General features: G+C 37.7%; 1 protein-coding gene across 3 annotated transcripts; it reads right to left on the bottom strand.

Moving 5' to 3' along the window:
* Positions 1-1,230: 1,230 nt before the first annotated feature.
* On the bottom strand, positions 1,231-19,114 carry pde9ac (phosphodiesterase 9ac). Of its 3 annotated transcripts, none has more exons than XM_057351080.1 (19): positions 18,569-19,114; positions 9,686-9,756; positions 9,452-9,529; positions 9,327-9,370; positions 9,131-9,185; positions 8,978-9,048; positions 7,934-8,021; positions 7,718-7,799; positions 7,524-7,598; positions 6,673-6,759; positions 6,414-6,518; positions 6,237-6,319; positions 5,897-6,053; positions 4,931-5,044; positions 4,713-4,817; positions 4,501-4,629; positions 3,911-4,006; positions 2,480-2,557; positions 1,231-2,347 (listed from the first exon to the last, which is right to left on the bottom strand). In XM_057351080.1, exons 3-18 carry the CDS (start codon positions 9,514-9,516, stop codon positions 2,507-2,509), a joined length of 1,407 nt encoding a protein of 468 aa, XP_057207063.1. In that variant the 5' UTR covers positions 9,517-9,529; positions 9,686-9,756; positions 18,569-19,114; the 3' UTR covers positions 1,231-2,347; positions 2,480-2,506. The 3 variants fall into 3 exon arrangements, with proteins under 3 accessions (XP_057207063.1, XP_057207061.1, XP_057207062.1); XM_057351078.1 differs by lacking the exon at positions 18,569-19,114 and adding an exon at positions 11,014-11,181; XM_057351079.1 differs by lacking the exon at positions 18,569-19,114 and adding an exon at positions 11,014-11,181 and having other exon boundaries at positions 2,480-2,551.
* Positions 19,115-19,676: the final 562 nt, after the last annotated feature.

Genomic DNA, 19,676 nt, shown 5'->3' with positions numbered 1-19,676 from the left:
AAATCTCTCTTAAGCTATTTTATATTATTATGAATATAAATATTAATAATATAAAATAACATGCGTTTATTTTCTACATTTTTGTTGTCACACCGTAGGACACATGGCACGATATATTTGTCAACTACCCATATACCTACAGCACAAACACATACGCACTGCTGTGAATACTGAGGGACGTGTGTTTAATACTGAAAACGGATGGGGAAAGTGATCTGTGGGGAAAACACTGTCAAATAATACAATACCCTACACAACAGGTGTGATATATGAGCAAAAACCAGACCTTTTAATAGCAGGGAGTGACGTTCTCTGCCGTTTTCAGTTACCACTCTTGAGATTTTTTCTTTTGTCATCTAATTGCTCCTTTTCAGTGGTCCGAGAGGGGAGCTTAAAAGAGCTCTTTAGAGAAATATTGCCACCCTGTGAACACTCTGTGGAACAGAAAATCTGAAAGGTGTCGGCAGACACAGATCACTTCCTAACGGGTTCAGTCGAGGGCTTTCCGGCTACTAAAACCTTTCAAAGGTGGACTTTTTGAAAGAAGCCTCTTCTACTCGAAGGCTATTAAAGCATTCATGTATCATGGATGAAGCTGAAATCGGGGGTGGAGCTCAATTCATTGGAATGAGAACAATGTTTCGAGATAAATGAATGTTTTCGTTTCTCTGAAGTGGGTGATGAAACAGGCTTTGATAAAATGTGAACTCAATCTGTCACAGTCAGTGAAGACAAAGCAAGACATGCCAGCGGGTGGATAATTTAAAGCTGAAATCACCCAATAGAGGCAACACGATGAAGAAAATCTCATGCAATTTATCACAAAAAGTCAAAGGAATAGACTCGTGAATATGCTTAACTCGGGCGTTATTTCATAAACTGCATAAACTGTGTAATTTGTGTTTGTCTACAGTAAGCAATGAGTCTATTTACGATTCACTTTCTATTCATATCCTAAAATCCGCTTTAATTGATAGCTTGCGATGACATAAACTTTTTTTGCACACCGATCCTGTCTCAACAAGTCGCTTACGCTGCCCTCAGCGAGGGAAATATGTGCCGTGATCTCCCTCCATCAAAATGTGCTTATCTACAGATAAGTGGGACAAACAATGACAGAGAAACATATGGATGAAATGATGCGTACAGGCCTAACCTTGTTATAACAGTTAACACATGTGACCTCCCGCTGCGAGAGCTTTTATTACCGTGCTGATAAAAGAGGAAAGAACGGCCTTGCTCAAGAACAGCCAGGAGGCAGAACTCCCACAGATTTTATTGTCCTATTTGGAGGAAACTTTAGAAACAATCCGGAGCAAATAGGATACAGAGAATGCAACAGAAAATGAATGAGAACATGGAAGAAATAATTGAATGTGGTTAGCAGGTATGACTCAATAAAACATACACTCGGAGTATCAAAAGAAGGATTAAAAAAAGAAGGATTAAAGGTATACGGTTCACCTGCATGAGTCTTTGCTTCTATATTTATCTGAGTTATTTATTCATCCTCGTAGTTTTTTTAAAATAAAATTATTAAAAAAAAGAGAACCGAAAATGTGTGTAAGCAGCCATAAAACAAAAATTATTTAAAAGCTATACATTAGTATGACTTTTGTCCTGAAACATACAGGTTTGGATCAACATAAAGATAAGGATTTAAATAATTGGTTGAACTTTAATTCTCCATCCTATCCGTATCATTCTTTACAGACATGTTTATGGCAAAAATGAACTGGTTTCCATAGTAATCATCACAAATAATGATCAACGGAATTTAATTTGGAAAGTATGTGAGTAAAATTTCTAAGAGAGTTCTCCTGTATCCATAAAGGCTGATATTATGGTTAATAGTGGTATTGTGCTCACCACAAAAACCCATCTACAAATGAGCCCTAAGAACCTCTACTGAGAATAAGCTGAAAAAGGAACAGTATCATATTGTGCTGACATCCGATAACAATCACAACACATTTCAAAGGCACTAGTTAATTCTCAAAAGCTATACGTCACGCTGTAACCTGGTATTGTAATTACTTTGGGACCACAAACCTTTCAGATGCCTACATACTACATGCAACCGATAAGAGATTTTCTCATTCATCTATGAAGGACCAAAAATCAAACATCAAACACAACCAGAAAAACAAATATTTGCCCATATCAGTTTGCTAAGGAATAATCAGACCGGAAAAGTAGTCTGTTGGCCAAAGGAAGCAACTCCTGAGTTGATCAGGGGACCCTTTGGGTTCAGTGGGCGAACCAGCCATCTTCAACAGCAGCCCAGCATCTGAACTCTCACTGCTGGAGCTGTTCATACAGTGCCAAGGTCCAAAAAATGAGACCTCTGAAATGACACATGAAAACACATCAACCGGTTGATCACTTTTCCATGATTCTGACAAAACAAATGGTACACCAAGAAGGGAATCAACTGCGATCAATGATCAAATATGAAAAAAAGTATTAATGTACTTACACAGTAATATTCAGCTGGCACCCGTGCTTATTTCTTCTTCCCTCCTAAGGACATATTTTCTGTTTTTTTCTTCTGTGCCTCATGGAACAGAAAACACACCTTTATGTTAACAAGTTCCACGAACCCACACTTACATACAGGATCACAGTTTGTGTGTATACTGTACATGTAGAGTTTAACATATTTGTAAGGTTTATCAAAAATGTAAGGTTTGTGTCAGCTGTCCTAAACTAACAGTATTGCTGAAAACCAAAATACTGTATGTTTCTGTAATGGCTAATTCACCAATAGTGCAAGCTCTTTAGTAACAGGAATATTTTTAATGTAAAAATATAATGTTATTATGCATGAATTTTTGAACTCACTGTTTTACAAGAAAAGCAGAAAAAATTGTCAATCACTTTTTATTCAGATGCACAATTACAGTAATTTCCTTATAGTTCTTAATAAAAAATACATTGTAATGGTTGAATGTTAAATAAATTAAGCCTATTTAGTCATTTCAGTTTGTTATTTGCTTATTACATGACAATTTTTTAGTATTAAAGGGGTCATGTGACATGGCTAAAACAAACATTATAGTTTGTTTTAGATGTAATGCAATGTGTATACACGATTTAAGGTTCAAAAACGCTGTATTTTCCACATACTGTGCATGTTTGCATCTCCTCTTTGCCCCGCATCTCTGAAACGCGTGGACTTTGTACAAAGCTCATCGCTCTGAAAAGCGAGGTGTGCTATGATTGGCTAGTTAACCAGTGCGTAGTGATTGGTCGAATACTGCAAGCGTGTGACGGAAATGTAACGCTTCTTACCATATTTGGACCACAGGTTCCAAAGCAATTGTACTGACAATTACGCCCACCTTAGTGCGTATACATTTGGGCGGTCTTAGTCAAGTCATACCACGAACTGACGTGGATTTGTGGGGGTGTGGTTACACGAGGCGTTTCAGGCAGGTCTGGATGAGCATTCGCTTTTAGATAGATTGCATCTTTTGTTACGACACTTTAATTTTTGCAATTTTACGTGTCTAATACAGTACATGCATGGGCAACTTATAACACACCAAAGACACATAAAAACACGTATTTGCCCCATATGACCCCTTTAAACAAGTTTTTGACAGATTCCTAAAATATTTGTGTTTTCTTTTTATTATCACAGGTGGTCTAATAAATATATTAAGCAATGCACATACAGTACATGTGACCAAAACATTGTGAACATTTCATGTCATTTGTGCATCCTAAATTCAACCTTTCATCCCAACATAAATGTTGACATTGATCTGTAAAATGCCATTTCTACTATTTTAACCATTTATCTTTTCAGCTAATCGTGTCATTAGATACTGTATATAAAATACACCACAAGAAATGTATATTCCTTGACTATGAATAATGTGATGAGAATCTGAGGGGAGTTTACCTCGGTCATGGCATCATCAATTTGCTTCAGCTCCTCGTAATGGTCGCGTGAGTCTCTGAGAGGCAGTACCATTATCTCCTCGATCTGAGGGAAGAGCTGAAGGAACAAGGAAACAAACATTTACATCTTCTGTACATACTTTACATTCTAGATGCTGTACGCTTCAAGCATGGGATCATTTAAAGAGTCAGTTCACCCGAAAATTAAAGTCAGTCATGATGTTTTGAATGAGGAATATACTAATAAATAATTTTAGTGAATAACAACTTAAACTTCAATTCCTCAGTCACAGCAATGTATTAAAGGTCCAATGTGTCATTTTTTTGGAGGATCTATTGACAGAAATTCAATATAATATGCATAACTATGTCTTCAGAGGTGTATATAGACCTTACATAATGAAGCGTTATGTTTTTATTACCTTAGAATGAGCTATTTCTGTCTACATACACCGCAGGTCCCCCCTTACATGGAATCACCATGTTGTATCTACAACTACAACATGAGTGTATTGTATGCAGGAATTGTTGTCCATTGTTTGGTTGTCCATAAATCGACAACCAAAAATCCCTTCAGAACCTCTAACGTACCTTCATGACCGTTTCAAACATGGGGATGAGGACGAACTTAATGAAGCCGATCTGAGCCGTAGGTTTGGTCACTTTATCTCTGTCCATAAAGGGAGCCACAGGAAGCCCCTCTGTTTTCTCTCTATCACTCTGAACAAAGAGAAGATAACAAAAACACCTCCACTAATCACCGCAGGGCAGCGAGCCATAAGAACAGATAAAGCTGAGCAGACCTGCATGAAGTATTCCTCCAGCAGACAGTCCACCCACGGCTCTGCCACCTCTGTAGGCCTGACTTCATTGGAGATGTCACAGCACTTGATGAGCACCATCTTCATCTAAAAATGAAATGCAAAGAGTGGCTCAGCAAATCATTACCTACCAAATCCAATCTGTATCAAACAGGCCAATCAAATGTCTTGATGTGTGTTATGAGTTTTATGGTACATACGCAAGTCACATGCTCCTCATTGGTGAAGTCGAAATTGTCAACTTTATGCTTAAAAGAGTCCAGAATCTCGCCATGCCTGGCCATGTCCGTGGCCAAAATCAGTGTGATAATAGCCTGCCAATACATTCATAGTACAATAATAATTTAGTGCAATAAAGTTTAAATGGGAGTTGACATTCGTGGTTGTTCTGCTTAAAGGAACAATTCACCCAAAAATGAAAATTCTGTCATCATTTACTCACCCTCAAGTTGTTCCAAATCTGTGTAAATGTCTTTGTTCTGATGAACGCAGAGAAAGATATCTGGAAGAATGCTTGTAAACAAACAGTTCTTAACCTATATAGACTTCCATAGTAGGAAAAATGGCTTTATAAATTTCTTTTTTCTGTTGAACACAAAAGAAGATATTTTGAAGAATGTAGGAAAGTAAACAGTTCTGGGGCACTTTTGACTACCATTGTCATTTTTGCTACTATGGTAATCAATGGTGGCCTTGAACTGTTTGGTTAGCTCGGCCTGATTTTGCAAGTGGTTGATGTACTCAGGGCAACACATTTTGTTGACCTAAGGACAACATTTTTATAAATAAAACCTAAACCTAAACCCACACCAAACCCCAACCCTAACCATAACTTACCCCTAAAATCAGAGGGAAATGATAAGTGGAAAACAATTGTCTAGAAGCACCTAATCCTGGTTGTAAGATTAAACTTAAAATAAAATGTAAACTTATTTCTGAAATCTGATTGGTTGATTTAAATGTTGTCACAGGGTCAACATGATCAACCACTTGGCAAAATCAGGATAGCCGTTTGGTTACAAGCATTCTTCCAAATATCTTTCTCTGTGTTTATCAGAACAAATACATTTATACAGATTTGAAACAACTGGAGGGTGAGTGAGTAAAATAAATGATGACAGAATTTATATTTTTGGGTGAACTGTTCCTTTAAGAACAAGTCATACCCGTCTCATCTGTTTAAAGGCTTCTGGGTCCACGTTTGCGAAAATGTTACACTCGGGCAATAAGAGTATCTGGAAGGACACAGCGCAGTGATGGTTCTCCAGGGGTGAGATGTCATTGTAGCGCACGGCCAAGTCAGTGCGGGCATTGATTTGGTACCTGTTAAAGGACAGCAACGTGCTACATTTCCTCGTAATACGCCAAGCGGATGATACTAAAATAACCGGCTAAATACGGTATCATAAAATTGTCATCACAAACATGTAGGAAAATGCTTGGGCACATGTGTCTGTATGTTTTATTTGCCTTGAGAACATAATTACACAGAAGCGGAGATCTTACGTGTTGTTGTATCCGGGGTGGTCCAAGTCGTGACACACTGCAGCAGTCATTAAAATGCCCAGATCAGTCAGCGTGAGCTTTTCCTGTGGGCCACACACACACACCGCGTTCAGCTTTTACTGTCCCCTTGGTAATTGGTGTGCTAATTGCTACGTAGGCCTACCTAAAGCTTCTCACCTGGAGGTTGCAGAGGTGGATCATGCCGTACATCATCTGACTAACGCAGAAACAATGACGGAAATTATGGAAGGGGTTGCTGCGATAATTCTCTTGAATGGCCAGCTGAAAAGAGTCAGCAATAAGTGTTAATCTATGTTAAATAGAACCAAGGATTTTGATTCACATGAAATGCACGTAATATGCATGAATGAAAAATCAGAAGTCGTCACTTCTGTATTGTGCTTTTTAATTCTTAAGCTTATAAACATTCTCTCACCAGCCAGCGTTTGAGAGTGATTGGGTTCATGTTAAACTCCTTCACAAGGCCTAAGTCATGATACATGTACTCCAGGCAGCTCAGCATCTGACAAACATACAAGTCACAATATATACATCAAATCTCTGTACATACAAAGCATGTGTGTCAATCAGTGTTGGGTGTAACTAGTTATTAAGTAATTAGTTACTGTAATTTAATTACTTTTCCATTGAAAAAGTAAAGTAAGGGATTACTCGATTTTTTTCTGTAGTTTAATTACAGTAACTTCTGATGTAATTAAACTAAATAATTTGTGTAATATATGTGTGTGTAATAGTGGAACACTACTTGTGTCCTCAATCAAAGTTTACTACTGCTACACTTAAAGTATACTTAAAAGTATACTTTTATAAACCAAAAATTAAATAGTATTTACAACTTACAAGTGTACTACAAGTACATTTATATTAGTATACTCATTACGTATACTCAAGTATAGAAGTATACATCAAAATGTACTTAAAAAAACCCCAAAATAGTACAAAAGTACAAAAAAATGAAAATTCTGTCACTATTTACTTACCCTCAAGTTGTTCCAAAACTGTATAAGAGTCTTTGTTCTGTTGAACACAAAAGAAGATATTTTGAAGAATGTCGAAAAACTGTTCTTTTTGAATACAAACATTCTTCCAAATATCATTTTTGTGTTCAGTGGAATAATGAAATTGACACAGGTTTGGAACAACTTGAGGGTGAGTAAATAATGACAGAATTTTATTTTTTGTTTGTTAAATATCCCTTCAAGCACACTTAATGCGATTTCAGACATTTAGAAGCTTTTGTACATTTATTCCACCAATCAGACTCACTTCATTGTGCTCCCAATGCCAAACATCAAAGGTTGGTTTCTTCAGCGCTTCAATGGTCTCCTGAGAAAGTGTGTACTGAAGATTCAAGAGATCAATATCAGATCATGAGATCGATATAAGCATGCAAAACAGAGACAAAACTTTGCACCAGTGCCAGTAATTTAATCAAAGCACATTGTAAAAGTTTAAAGCACCTTGGGGTAGTTCGGGACATCACGTCTAGGGGTTAACTTCTTTCCATCGTCGGAAAAATTGTACTTGCACGGACAAATCACTCTGAAAAGAAAGTGAAGGAATCAGTTTGATGCATTTGTTTGAAAACAAGCCATGCATATATGTCGTGATGGCCAATTAAGATGGATAAGCAGATAAATTGTCACACTTGGGTTCAATCATTTTCTTTTATTTACCTTCCTCCAGCTCTGGACGTCATCTCATCTCGGAGCTTCTTTAAGTCGTTTTTGCACTTTTCAATCTCCACAACCTTCAACCCCTCCACTATACAGAGATCAAGAATTACAAACCAATATTACAAAGTTTAAGTGGTTTTTAGCAAGCACACTCCGGGTTGTTTTTAACCCTTGGTTGAAGGGATGGTTCACCCAAAAATAAACATTCTGTCATCATTTACTCATCCTCTTATCATTTTAAATCTGTATGACTCCTTTCTTCCGCAGAACACAAAAGAAGATATTTTGAAGAAAGTTGGTAACCGAACAGCGCTGACACCCATTCACTTATATTACATGGACACAAAACCAATGCAAGTGAATGGGTGCGGGTTACCAACATTCTTCAAAATATCTTCTTTTGTGTTCTACAGAAGAAAGAAAGTCCAACAGGTTTAAAATGACAAGAGGGTGAGTAAATGAGGGCGGAATTTTCATTTTTGCATGAACGATCCTTTTAAAGGGATACTTCACCCAAAAATGAAAATTCTGTCATCATTTACTCACCTTCGAGTTGTTCCAAATTTGTATACATTTCTTTGTTCTGATGAACACAGAGAAAGACATTTGGAAGAATGCTTGTATCCAGACAGATTTTCTCCCTCATTGACTACGATAGTAGGAAACAATACAATGGTAGTCAAAAGTTTGCCGTCCTACATTCTTCAAAATGTGTCCTTTTCTGTTCAACAGAACAAAGAAAATGATAAAGTATTTTTTCCTACTATGGTAGTCAATGGGGGGCAAGATCTGTTTGGTTACAAGCATTCTTCCAAATATCTCTCTCTGTGTTCATCAGAACAAAGAAATGAATACAGATTTGGAACATCTCGAAGGTGAGTACATGATGACAGAATTTTCATTTTTGGGCGAAGTATCCCTTTAAGATTATTCTGTCTTTCAATTAATGTCAAGCACATATTTAGACACCCAGATACAGTATTAATACAGGCATGCCTGAGCCTGCAGGAGAAATCGTGCAAGTTTAGAATTGCCATTACATACACTCTACTCTCTTCTCCAGCATAGCCAGCCGATTGGTCACCTCAGTTTTCAGTTCATTAATCCTGAATGCTCTGCCGAATGGAAGAAAAACATTTCAGTGCAAATCCCCCACAATGACTCTGCCGTCCACAAGCAAACAAACCCGTCTGTTACCTGCTGAACTGCTCTGCTACCTGCGAGAGCACATTCTGAAACATATCCTCCTTTTCTGTGAGTAAAACAAACACAGCGTATAAATAAAGACAGAACAACTCTTGATTCTAATTGTAAGAGAAGGAAGATCCAGAGTTATAAGATGAAAAGACACAAACACTGATAAACAGTGGAAGGGAAGGTGATGTGCGCTTACCCCCCAGCTGGCCAGTGGACACCGGAACAACTTTGTACAGGGAGCTAAAAGGACAGGAGGGATCATTAACTGACGAATCAAAATAATGTATAATGGCTTATTTGAAGGATTGTGAAGCTGTTTACTTGGGGGTGTTGGTGGGCATTGTGGGATCGATCGATACAAGAGCACCTTCAGGGTCCACCATCATAATGGCCGTGTTTCTGCAAACAATAATGTAGGTTTATTATAGTTATATTAAATGTCTAGAGCTGAGCAAAGCTGCTTTGTCAAGTACAGAGAAAATATTTTCACACAGGTTTTGGAAAGGCATTGAGGTAACAATTACAGTAGCGGTGATAGAACTGTGATATACAGACCTGGGGATGTTGGAGGAGGAACACAGCAGCTCTTTGATGTCACACGGGGTGCAGTGGCAACTGAAAAGCACCTACACAAATAAGTACAAATAAGTGTGTTTTAGTTGTATAATGTTTTTTTTTTTTGCCATATCTGTATTAAAAACAGCTGCGCTTTATTGTTGTTGTAATGGCTTGAATTGCCATTGAAAATGTCATGGGATTTTAAAGCATGTGATAAATAAATATAAATGAACACTTTTGCTTATCCTACTTTTCAAACAAAACATTCTTACACAGTGCACTTTGCCAACACATCTGCAATTAAAAATAATCATAAATCTATAAAAGACCAAAAATACAATTTCCCTATGAAATTCATTGGCTTAAAATAGACTACTTGTTGGTGTTAATGAGTAAATCCATTGAACGAGTAAAACAGTGGCAGGTGTAGTAGACAGGCACATCCTGTACTATAGTAAACACATGTCACTCTCAATGTCCTCTCGGCTTCTTTCACTGAGCAGGTTGTGTAAACTGATGCACATGTTGAGCCACATAAAAAAAGCAACACACTAATTGTTTAACAATAATATATGACAATGAAAGAATTTAGAATATTTAATTATGGGGTAAGAAATGCCCCAAATGCCATGAACATATTTTTTTTGGATAATGTGCTGATAATGAGAATGAATATAAATCAACCACAACAATATACAGCTCTTCAGTCATCACTACAGGAGAAAAAAGAGACGCAGAAAAAATCCAGTAAGTGTCACCACAGCATGCAGTGTCAGTCACACCTGTGGAACACGCCATCTTCAGTTTATTTATAACCTGATCTCCAGCACTCGGCATGGGAGAAAACTTAACATGACCACTTGCTTATGTTGTTGGAGAGTGTTTGGATTATAAAAAATGATGCTGATCTGATCACATTCTCTGATTCTAATAAAAAATAGTTGATGTATAGATGTATTTTAAAATACTCAGATGAAGACTTTGCCAAAACATACTTGTTTTTATTAAATTAAGTTTAAGCGTTTTTTTCTAGAGTAAATATTGCACCTTCTGCCCAAATAAGATGAACCTTTGATATATGCATCAAATAGTATTTTTTGTATTTGTATTTTGGGGCTCTGACCATAAGCAGCCACAAATTAACACCATGATGCAAGCTTTAGCACCATCATTATCATTCTCCTTTGTTATTCAATAAAACAACACACATCAAATTACATATAATGGAGAAATATATTTTATTTTTCCAGATTTGTTGAATATTACTGCAACTTGCAAGCTTGTTAAAACATGCAAACAAAAGTCCATCTGAACATGAGGCTCACCTTCTGCACTTTGCCATCTACGTCCAGGTAGATAGTTCTGGGAGCATAAGAGGAGCCAGAACCCATGCTCACAGCACTCTCTCACCACACCAACACGATGAATTATGTCAGCCTGTCTCCACCTAAGTCCCCCACAACCGGTAGCAGATCCGGCCAACACTCAAATGTCCTCTGGACATATAATACATGAATAAAGAACGACTTTCACAGCTGATACGTTATATCTATTGGCACAGTTGACCATTATGTGCATATGATGAGACTTTTTTTTCACTCCACACTATAACCCTATGTTAACCAAGGGTTAAACGCAATGCAAACCCCCATTCAAAGTAAATTAAATTATGGAACTTTGACAGTTCACCCAAAAATGAAAATTCTGTCATCATTTTCGTAACCTCTTGCGAAACCTGTATGACATTTTTCTTTTGCAGAATACAAAAGAAGATATTTTGAAGTTGGTAACCGAACACCGGCGGTACCCATTGCATTGCTTTTCTGTCCATACAACGGAAGTCAATGGGGGTCAATGTTTTTCGGTTGCCAACATTCTTCAAAATATCTTCTTTTGTGTTCTGCAAAAGAAAGAAAGTCATACATGTTTGAAATGACAATAGGGCGAGTAAATTTACATTTATTCATTTGGCAGACGCTTCATCCAAAGCGATTTACAAGTAGGAGAGCATATAAACATTTTGTCAACACGCTAAACAGTACCGTTAGTTTACAAGGCCATGCTACTAGGAGGATCAAAGCTGGAGTAAGCAAGGGAGAGAATGAACAACAAGATTATTATTATGTTTTTTAGACACTAGACATAGACAGTTATTGGTTAGTCAAATAAATGCGCAACAGGAATGTTTTGAGTTGTTTTTTGAAAGTTGTGAAGGATGCTGCAGTTCGGGTGGAGGCTGGCAGTTCATTCCACCACAGGGGAACCGAATGAATAAAATGACAGAATTTTTATTTTTGGGTGAAATATCTCTTTAACCTGAAGTTCAAAGTGTCTTTACACCTGGAATTAAAAAGCATAGGGTTTAAATGCCTGGTTAAGGTCACAAACTCACAGAAGTTTGCCTTGACACTAAATCAATGCATCTATACAAAGACTCTGACAACTTTCTATGTCAAATATACAGAGCGTGTTCCACTATCATGACAGTCAGCGTCACCTGAGACTTTCCAAGAAACTTCAGTTCAAAAAGACAAGCTGAGATACAGCATGTGGCAGCCTCTGTTTATTTTTGACTACGAAACATAATCTCTAATTAAGTGTTTCTATTCACAGCATTGCAGACAGAACGCTTGAGTCAGAAAATAGCAATCTTGCCTGTGCCGTGTCAGCAGTTCCCTGTTCTCCCCGTGAGCAGTCAGAGGTCGCTCGCTGTCCCAGGTGCTCCACAGAGCCAAAAAGAGCAAGTGAGGAGGTGAAACCTGGAGGTATTGAGGACCCTGAATATAATTGTCACTCTCCACTGTTGCCAAGGGGAACAGTTACTACGGTGAAAAAGTGTCCAACCCCCTTGATGTCTATTGTTGCTGGCGTAATCACTTCATTTAGTCATTTCATTGTGCCTCTTACTTATGTAAGCAACCTAATCCGACATTCGTTTTTACATTAGAAAAAATGATGCGTCCTATAATAAAATCTTGGTGTGGAGAAAACCAAAATTATGCATTGCTCATACAAAATGCACTTTCTTTCTAATGCATAACTGAGATCTTCAAGACCGAACACTGATTTGCACAAAATTGTTCCAATTACCAAGTCTTAGATCACATTAAGAATATAATTGTGGGTAATTCAGACATATGCCATAGCGTGCCCTGCATTCTGCTGCGTCCACTTATACAGAACAACAGATGTTCTTGTCAGCTGAGGAAGGAACAAGAGGCAGAACATAACCACTACAGTCCTTCTGCTCTGTATTACATGAATTTCAATGAGTTATTTCTGAAATCTGATCCCAAACATTACGTACTACTAGAGTTGTCGGCATATGTGGTTAGATCATTAACAACCCGAACAAACACGGGATAGAAGTGTGAATTGTGGAGACAAGAGCAAACCTGTTCTCATTCTCCTTCCTTTCTAATCTCGTCCCCCAAGGGCCAGAAAAAACTTCCTACATCTTCATTCTCGGAGTCTCGTGTGCCAGTGATTACTCCCATGGCGGAAACAGATTAGCGGTCCGGTCCACCCAGAGGGTCTTAAATGCTGACATAAGAGCACGACTCTGATAAGAGCAGAAGATTGAACAGGGTTAATGTGCACGATAAGAGACTAAATGGTTTGTACAAACTGTTTTCCCAATGAAGTTGCAAAAGGGCATCGGATTTACAAAAACAGGATGTGCACAACAAGGCATACATTTACAAAGATGTTAACAGGAAAAGCTTACGCAACCACGCTGATAAAGAAAATCACACCTTTGGTAATCAGAGGCGCATACGCTCGCTCCTAATGAGGGGACAAAAGAGAGGAGTGCATTCATATTTCAATAATAAAAGATCTGAGGGAAAGACATTACCCTGATAATAAGAGGCGTTATGGCAGTTCAGTTTATAGCTGTGTTTCTGCGCCAAATCTGGGCAGGAATATGGAAAACTCCTCCATTAGGGTCCTTTCATCTTCCCAGCAACATTAATGTTTCACCCACTCTGTTGTTTGGAAATTGAACGTCTTGAAAGATTCATTGTGTCTCTTATTCTGCCTGTGACCTGCTAATTTAAGGAAAGCACAAACCCTGGTGTAGAAACTGTACCGACTTCAAAATCTATAAGAAATGTGCTGAAGTGCTAGGAAATGAACAAAGCATTTTGCCTACAAAGACAGACTGCCTGATGTTTTAAAAGCAGTTCTGCTTGTATGGAAAGTAGGGATGCACTAGTATCGGTATCGGGCCCGATATCTCATGTACCCGTACTCGTAAAAATGCACCGATACCAAAGATGTGACATAACTGACAGAAATGATTGAAATTTGCTTTGAAAGTTTGTGACAAGCACATAAAATTATTTCTTTTTTCATAATGTGTTTAAGGTGGAGTTGTTTATAATTATAAAGCTATTCTATTTTTATTAGTCTCACTGTGTTGTGAAAAAGTACAGGCATCGGTAAAGGCATCAGTATCGGTGAGTACCAGAAAAAAAAATCGGCACTCGTACTCTGTCTTTAAAAAAATGGCATTGGTGCATCCCTAATGCAAAGCAAGCACACATGATGTCATGTATGTGCTGCATTGGTAGGATTGATTTGATGTTCTAGTCTGATTAAAATATCTACTCCACAATGTTTCAATGAGCCTTGATTGCAACCGTTCTGCACAATCACAGCATGTTTTGAAGCATGGTAGCTGGTTTGTGCTGGTTTATTTTGTTACATATTTTAAATTTGCAGTTAGGTTAATGTGCAGGGCACTTTGCTTAATAATAAAATGTATGATAAAGTTAATATTTATGCATTTTTATACAGTGATGGCATGGGGACATACTGTACATGTCACTGATTTGGCCATACAAATTAAAGCTTGCTTGCTTTCATCATTCATCCATATATGGGCCTAGCACCAAAAGTTTACGCCATTAAGGTTCAACATTATGCCACATAAATAAGCGTTTAGCTAAATATTTAGATTCAGCATTTAGATTAGGCACAAAGTACATAGCTGCTGAATTAAACACACTCTTTAAACATTTACCGTGAGAAACACGCCACATATTGGAAGTATGAAGCCCCGTAACATATAGCCTGCTTCCACTTAAACACTCGAGGGTTGTGGAGAAAATGCTTTAAATCTGTTAGCTCGCGTATCAAAGAAAGTAACTATATTTTCTTAGAGGAATAATAACAAGATTGAGTAAAAAGAAAACTTAAAATTTTCAATAGCGTCTGGCTGCAGACGAGATGCACTCTCAGACACATGCACTCTCAGCGCACTCAGACAGACACATTGGCTGCGTTTGAAATCGCCTACTTTATATAGTAGGTGAAAATGAGTATGAGTCATGAATAGTATGTCTGAAACCTCAGTATGCAAAAAACAGTAGGCGAGAAATACCCGGATGGTCTACTACTTCCAAGTGTGGATCGCACGCTATCCCATGATGCCACGGGAGCTGAGCAACGGTCAACTTTCAAAGGTAAATCAAATAAATATAGCGGGAAAGACGTCCGTTTTTAACGTAAGTGCCAATAAATTAATTTCTCGTGAATAAATTATGTTTTTATCAACTCTCATGTGTAGGTGGTTGTTAATACGTCATGGGTCAAAGAGCATACGGGTCACATGACCATAAAACATGGCGGACGCAGTATGTCTGAAATGTATTCATACTACTCCCACTCATAGTATATAGAACGTACTGTTTTGACGGCCGATAGGTAGGTACTTATTCAAATTCAGTACGCACTGTCACAGTATGCGATTTCGGATACAGCCATGCATTCTCAGCCGCGCATGCGCACTCGGACACATGCACTCTCAGCCGCGCATGCGCACTCGGACATATTATGCACTCTCAGCCACGCTTGCGCACTCGGACACATGCACTGTCAGACAGGTGCTTGTTTTAGGTACACGCATAGGCCACTTGTAAGTATTTTTATTCATTTCGTACAAGATTAAGTTGAAGTAAAAGTGTTGTTTTTAATTATCAGGTAAATGTTATTGAAAACGATCCTGATATTTAACGTTATCCGGTATATCTCGCAGGCACAGGCCCCTCGACGTTGTTAGAGGGAGGGTTCAGCGACAGCTAAAAAAAATCGTAAATATATTTATTTATTTCATAGAATATTAGGTACATGTAAAAGCTTTGTTTTAGTTTATGAGACAATGCTATCGAAAACGATCCGGATATCTATTGTATCTAAATATATCGCGTCTCTGCTAATTGGGTACTTTTCCTTCATACAGTAACTAAATTAGTGAAGATCTATCTAAATTCATTTTCTTTTAGACGGTTAAAATATTGAGTGTTTTACTGGCTCTGTGTTTTGGGCTGTTGTTTTAAAAAGTGACAGGGAAGTTTTAGGGTCATTCCACGAAATCGGTGCCTTTTGTGTCCGTGATGATAATCAGACATAGAATTACTATAACAACAAATACATTTTTTATTTAAACTGATACCAACACTACATGTTCTTTCATCAATATTACATCAAAATAAAGTCAAATAAATATTATTTAAAATAATTAAAATTGTATTTATGCTGGTAAGTGTAAAGTTTTTGGCCTGTCCCTTGCAATGATTTTCGGTTTTCAGCAGTACTTTTACCTTGCAAAAAAAAAAATGTCCATATTATTCTAAGTGTAGCCTCATTATTAAACAATGTTTTGGAATAAGTATACATTATCAGTTTAAAATATAAACCATTTTATGTATGTCCCTGATTTTGTGTCACCACTGTTAACTTTCACCAAAAAACCGCTTGTAAAATAATGGCACATTTTAGTGACATCACTTCCAGTAAGTTACATCATGTCCACAGTGTGATTCCAACAGGAAAAACACAAGTAAATTTGTCTCTCTCTTCAATAATGTTTAAATTTTAATGATTTATGAGGTTTAACTGAGAGGGGACAACATGTTGGTATGGGGTCTAATAAGCAAGTTGTAGGTTTAGATGTTGCAATAAGTTTAATTAAATCTTCCTGCTTTACAGGCGATGGTTGGTACTAATTCATAGGACAGACTTGAAGGTTGAGTTTTTACTATTTTGTCTCGTATGTTTTCAATTTTCTCTGTAAAAAAAATCATGAATTCATTGCTACCAAGGTGCGGCGGAATACCCAGGTCAGGTGATGTCTGTTTATTTGTTAATTTAGCAACTGTACTAAATAAAAACCTTGAATTGTTGTTAGTTTCTATGAGGTTACGGAGGTGCTCAGCATTTGCTGCTTTTAGTGCCTTTTTATAACAGTTTGCACTCTCTTTCCACATAATTTTAAAGACCTCTAATTGGGTTTGTTTCCATTTGCGCTCCAGTTTACGTGTTTCTCTTTTAAGGGGCGAGTGGTGCTATTGTACCATGGTGCTGCGTTTTTCTCATTAATCTTTTTTGACTTCATAGGTGCGACAGCTTCTAATGTATTAGAGAAAATAGTGCCCAATTTGCTGGTCATGTCATCGAGCGATTCTGTATTTATTGGTATGGTTATTAAAGGAGTCAGATCTGGCAAACTGTGTGCGAAACTATCTTTAGTAGTCGAGGTAATTGTTCTACCCTGTCGATAACGAGTGCGCAGTGTACATGTTATAAGATAGTGATTGGTGACATCGTCGCTTTGAGGTATAATATCTATATTGGTTAGATCGGCTCCGTGAGATATAATCAAGTCTAGTGTATGATTAAATCGATGAGTGGGTCCATTGATGTGTTGTGTTACTCCAAAAGAGTGTAATAGCTCTGTAAACGCCACTGCTAATGCATCGTTAGCACTACCTACGTGGATATTAAAATCTCCGACAATTAGTACTTTATCAACGTTAACCAATAGGTCCGATAGGAAGTCCGCAAACTCTTTCAGAAAATCAGTGTAGGGACCAGGGGGTCTATACACAGTAGCCAACGTAAAAGAAAGCAATGGTTTTTTACTTTAGTTTGGAACAATTATGTTCAACGCAAGCACTTCAAATGATTTAAATGTATGCTCTGTTCTCTGAGTTACAGTAAGAAAGTCTCGGTAACACTTTAGAATAATGGTCCGTTGTTAACAAGTAACTATGCAGAAAGTAATAGGCAGTACTACATTAACACTTACCTTAATACTATTAACTAATATAGAAGCAAGATTAACTAAGCAGTAAGTAATAGCTAATTTAGGACAAAGGTAGTTCCTTATTTGGTATTTGATAATTACTAAAGAAAAATGCCATCATTGACAACTACTTGCGAACTATGACCAATTAATAAAGAAAAAACAATTAATTACTAATCTCAACATTAACGTACATAAAGTGAAAAAATAGGTTGTTTGTGGAAACTAATTTATGAATAAATACAAATACCAAAACATGAATGGATATATTCTACATATATAGCCTATCCATAGAGATATATTTCATGTAGTACTGCCTATTACTTTCTGCATAGTTACTTGTTAACAACGGACCTTTATTCTAAAGTGTTACCAAAGTCTCTAAAGATTGTTGCGACACCACCACCTCGACCAACCGGACGTGGATCATGCATATAACAGTACCTTAGTGGGGTACACTTATTTACACCGTAATAATCATTTGGTTTAAGCCAGGTTTCGGTAAGGCAAAGTATATCAAAACTGTGGTCTGTGATCATTTCATTTACAATAACTGCGTTTGAATTTAGTGATCTAATATTAATTAGGCCGAACTTTATGAGTTGGTTTTGGTCGTTTATTACATTGTCTTCAGGTTTAATCACGATCAGATTTTTTCTCTGGGTTTTGCCTAAATTATTATTTTGTAGTATTATTCGGGGGACAGACACAGTCTCTATGCATTTGGAAGCAGTAACATTTATAACAGTTGAGTGGGAGGAACACAGACTATGGTTAAGGTCTTGACTTACCGGTGGGAGACGTAGTCAAACGGTGCGGAGCGTCTTTGAGGTGTTGTCAGACAGAAGAACCGCTCCGATGCTGCTGGGGTGCAGGCCGTCAGGGCGGAAGAGCCTAGGTCGCTCCCAGAACAGATCAAAATTATTAACAAAGAGCAGCTTCTGTTCAATACACCATGACATCAACCATTTATTTAGCGCAAATAGTCTACTGAACTTTTCATTCCCTCGTCGGTAGGTAGGAAGCGGACCTGATACGATGATCCTCGATGATTTTATATTATACATGGAAAAGTTTTGCTTAATAATGTAATAATGTATATTGCCATTATAACCTTTTATGTAGGCACATATGCTAAGTAATCAGACATTATTAGTGTAAATGTTCAATAATGTCTTTCAGCTAGAATTTTGTATAAATCTGGGCCGTGACCTGAATCGCCAGTCTTTACGGTACTCATACAAATATCTCCACCTTTTGACATAGTAGCCTATTTTACAGTACACATCGTGAAATACTTTTTCATTTTCATGTATTTTCAGGCGGTTTTAACAGGACGTTCTTATATGTCGTGCCGTTTGTAAACAGTATTTTGACTAATTTCCGACTTCGACCCACTACAAAGTGCGCATGTGCGGCTGAGAGTGCATGTGTCTGAGTGCGCATGCGCGGCCGAGAGTGCATCTGGTCTGCAGCGAGACCCTTCTCGCCATTTTGGCTCTACGCTGTGAATGACACGTGAGGATTATTGATTGTGAAATGGGAGCCTCTAGTGGTGAAATTGTGTAAATTCTCGCTGAGACTGCGGTCTCTTTTATCTGCTTCACGAGTGACTTCACATCTCTTCAGGCACGTGCAGGGGTTGGGGGGGCGGAGGGTGCTTGAGCACCTGCCTCTTTGTCCCATAATGCCGAAAGTGCCCTTTTGTCAAGGCAAAAAAATATATTTTTTGTAATTAAAGGCCATTTTGTGAAGGTCTGTTTAATCTAACTATTAGTAAAATTAATAATAATAATTTAACCCTAAATAAATGACTCACGTGATGACCTTTCACATGACGACCTCATCTGGGAGGACTCCTCACGTTAAGACGCCTTCAATAGATTAGCGCATTTCCAG

The sequence above is a fragment of the Triplophysa rosa genome, linkage group LG14 (genome assembly GCF_024868665.1).
Source record: "Triplophysa rosa linkage group LG14, Trosa_1v2, whole genome shotgun sequence".
Taxonomy (NCBI): Eukaryota; Metazoa; Chordata; class Actinopteri; order Cypriniformes; family Nemacheilidae; genus Triplophysa; species Triplophysa rosa.
The sequence above is the reverse complement of the archived record's forward strand: the minus strand, read 5'-3'. Positions and strand labels throughout refer to the sequence as shown.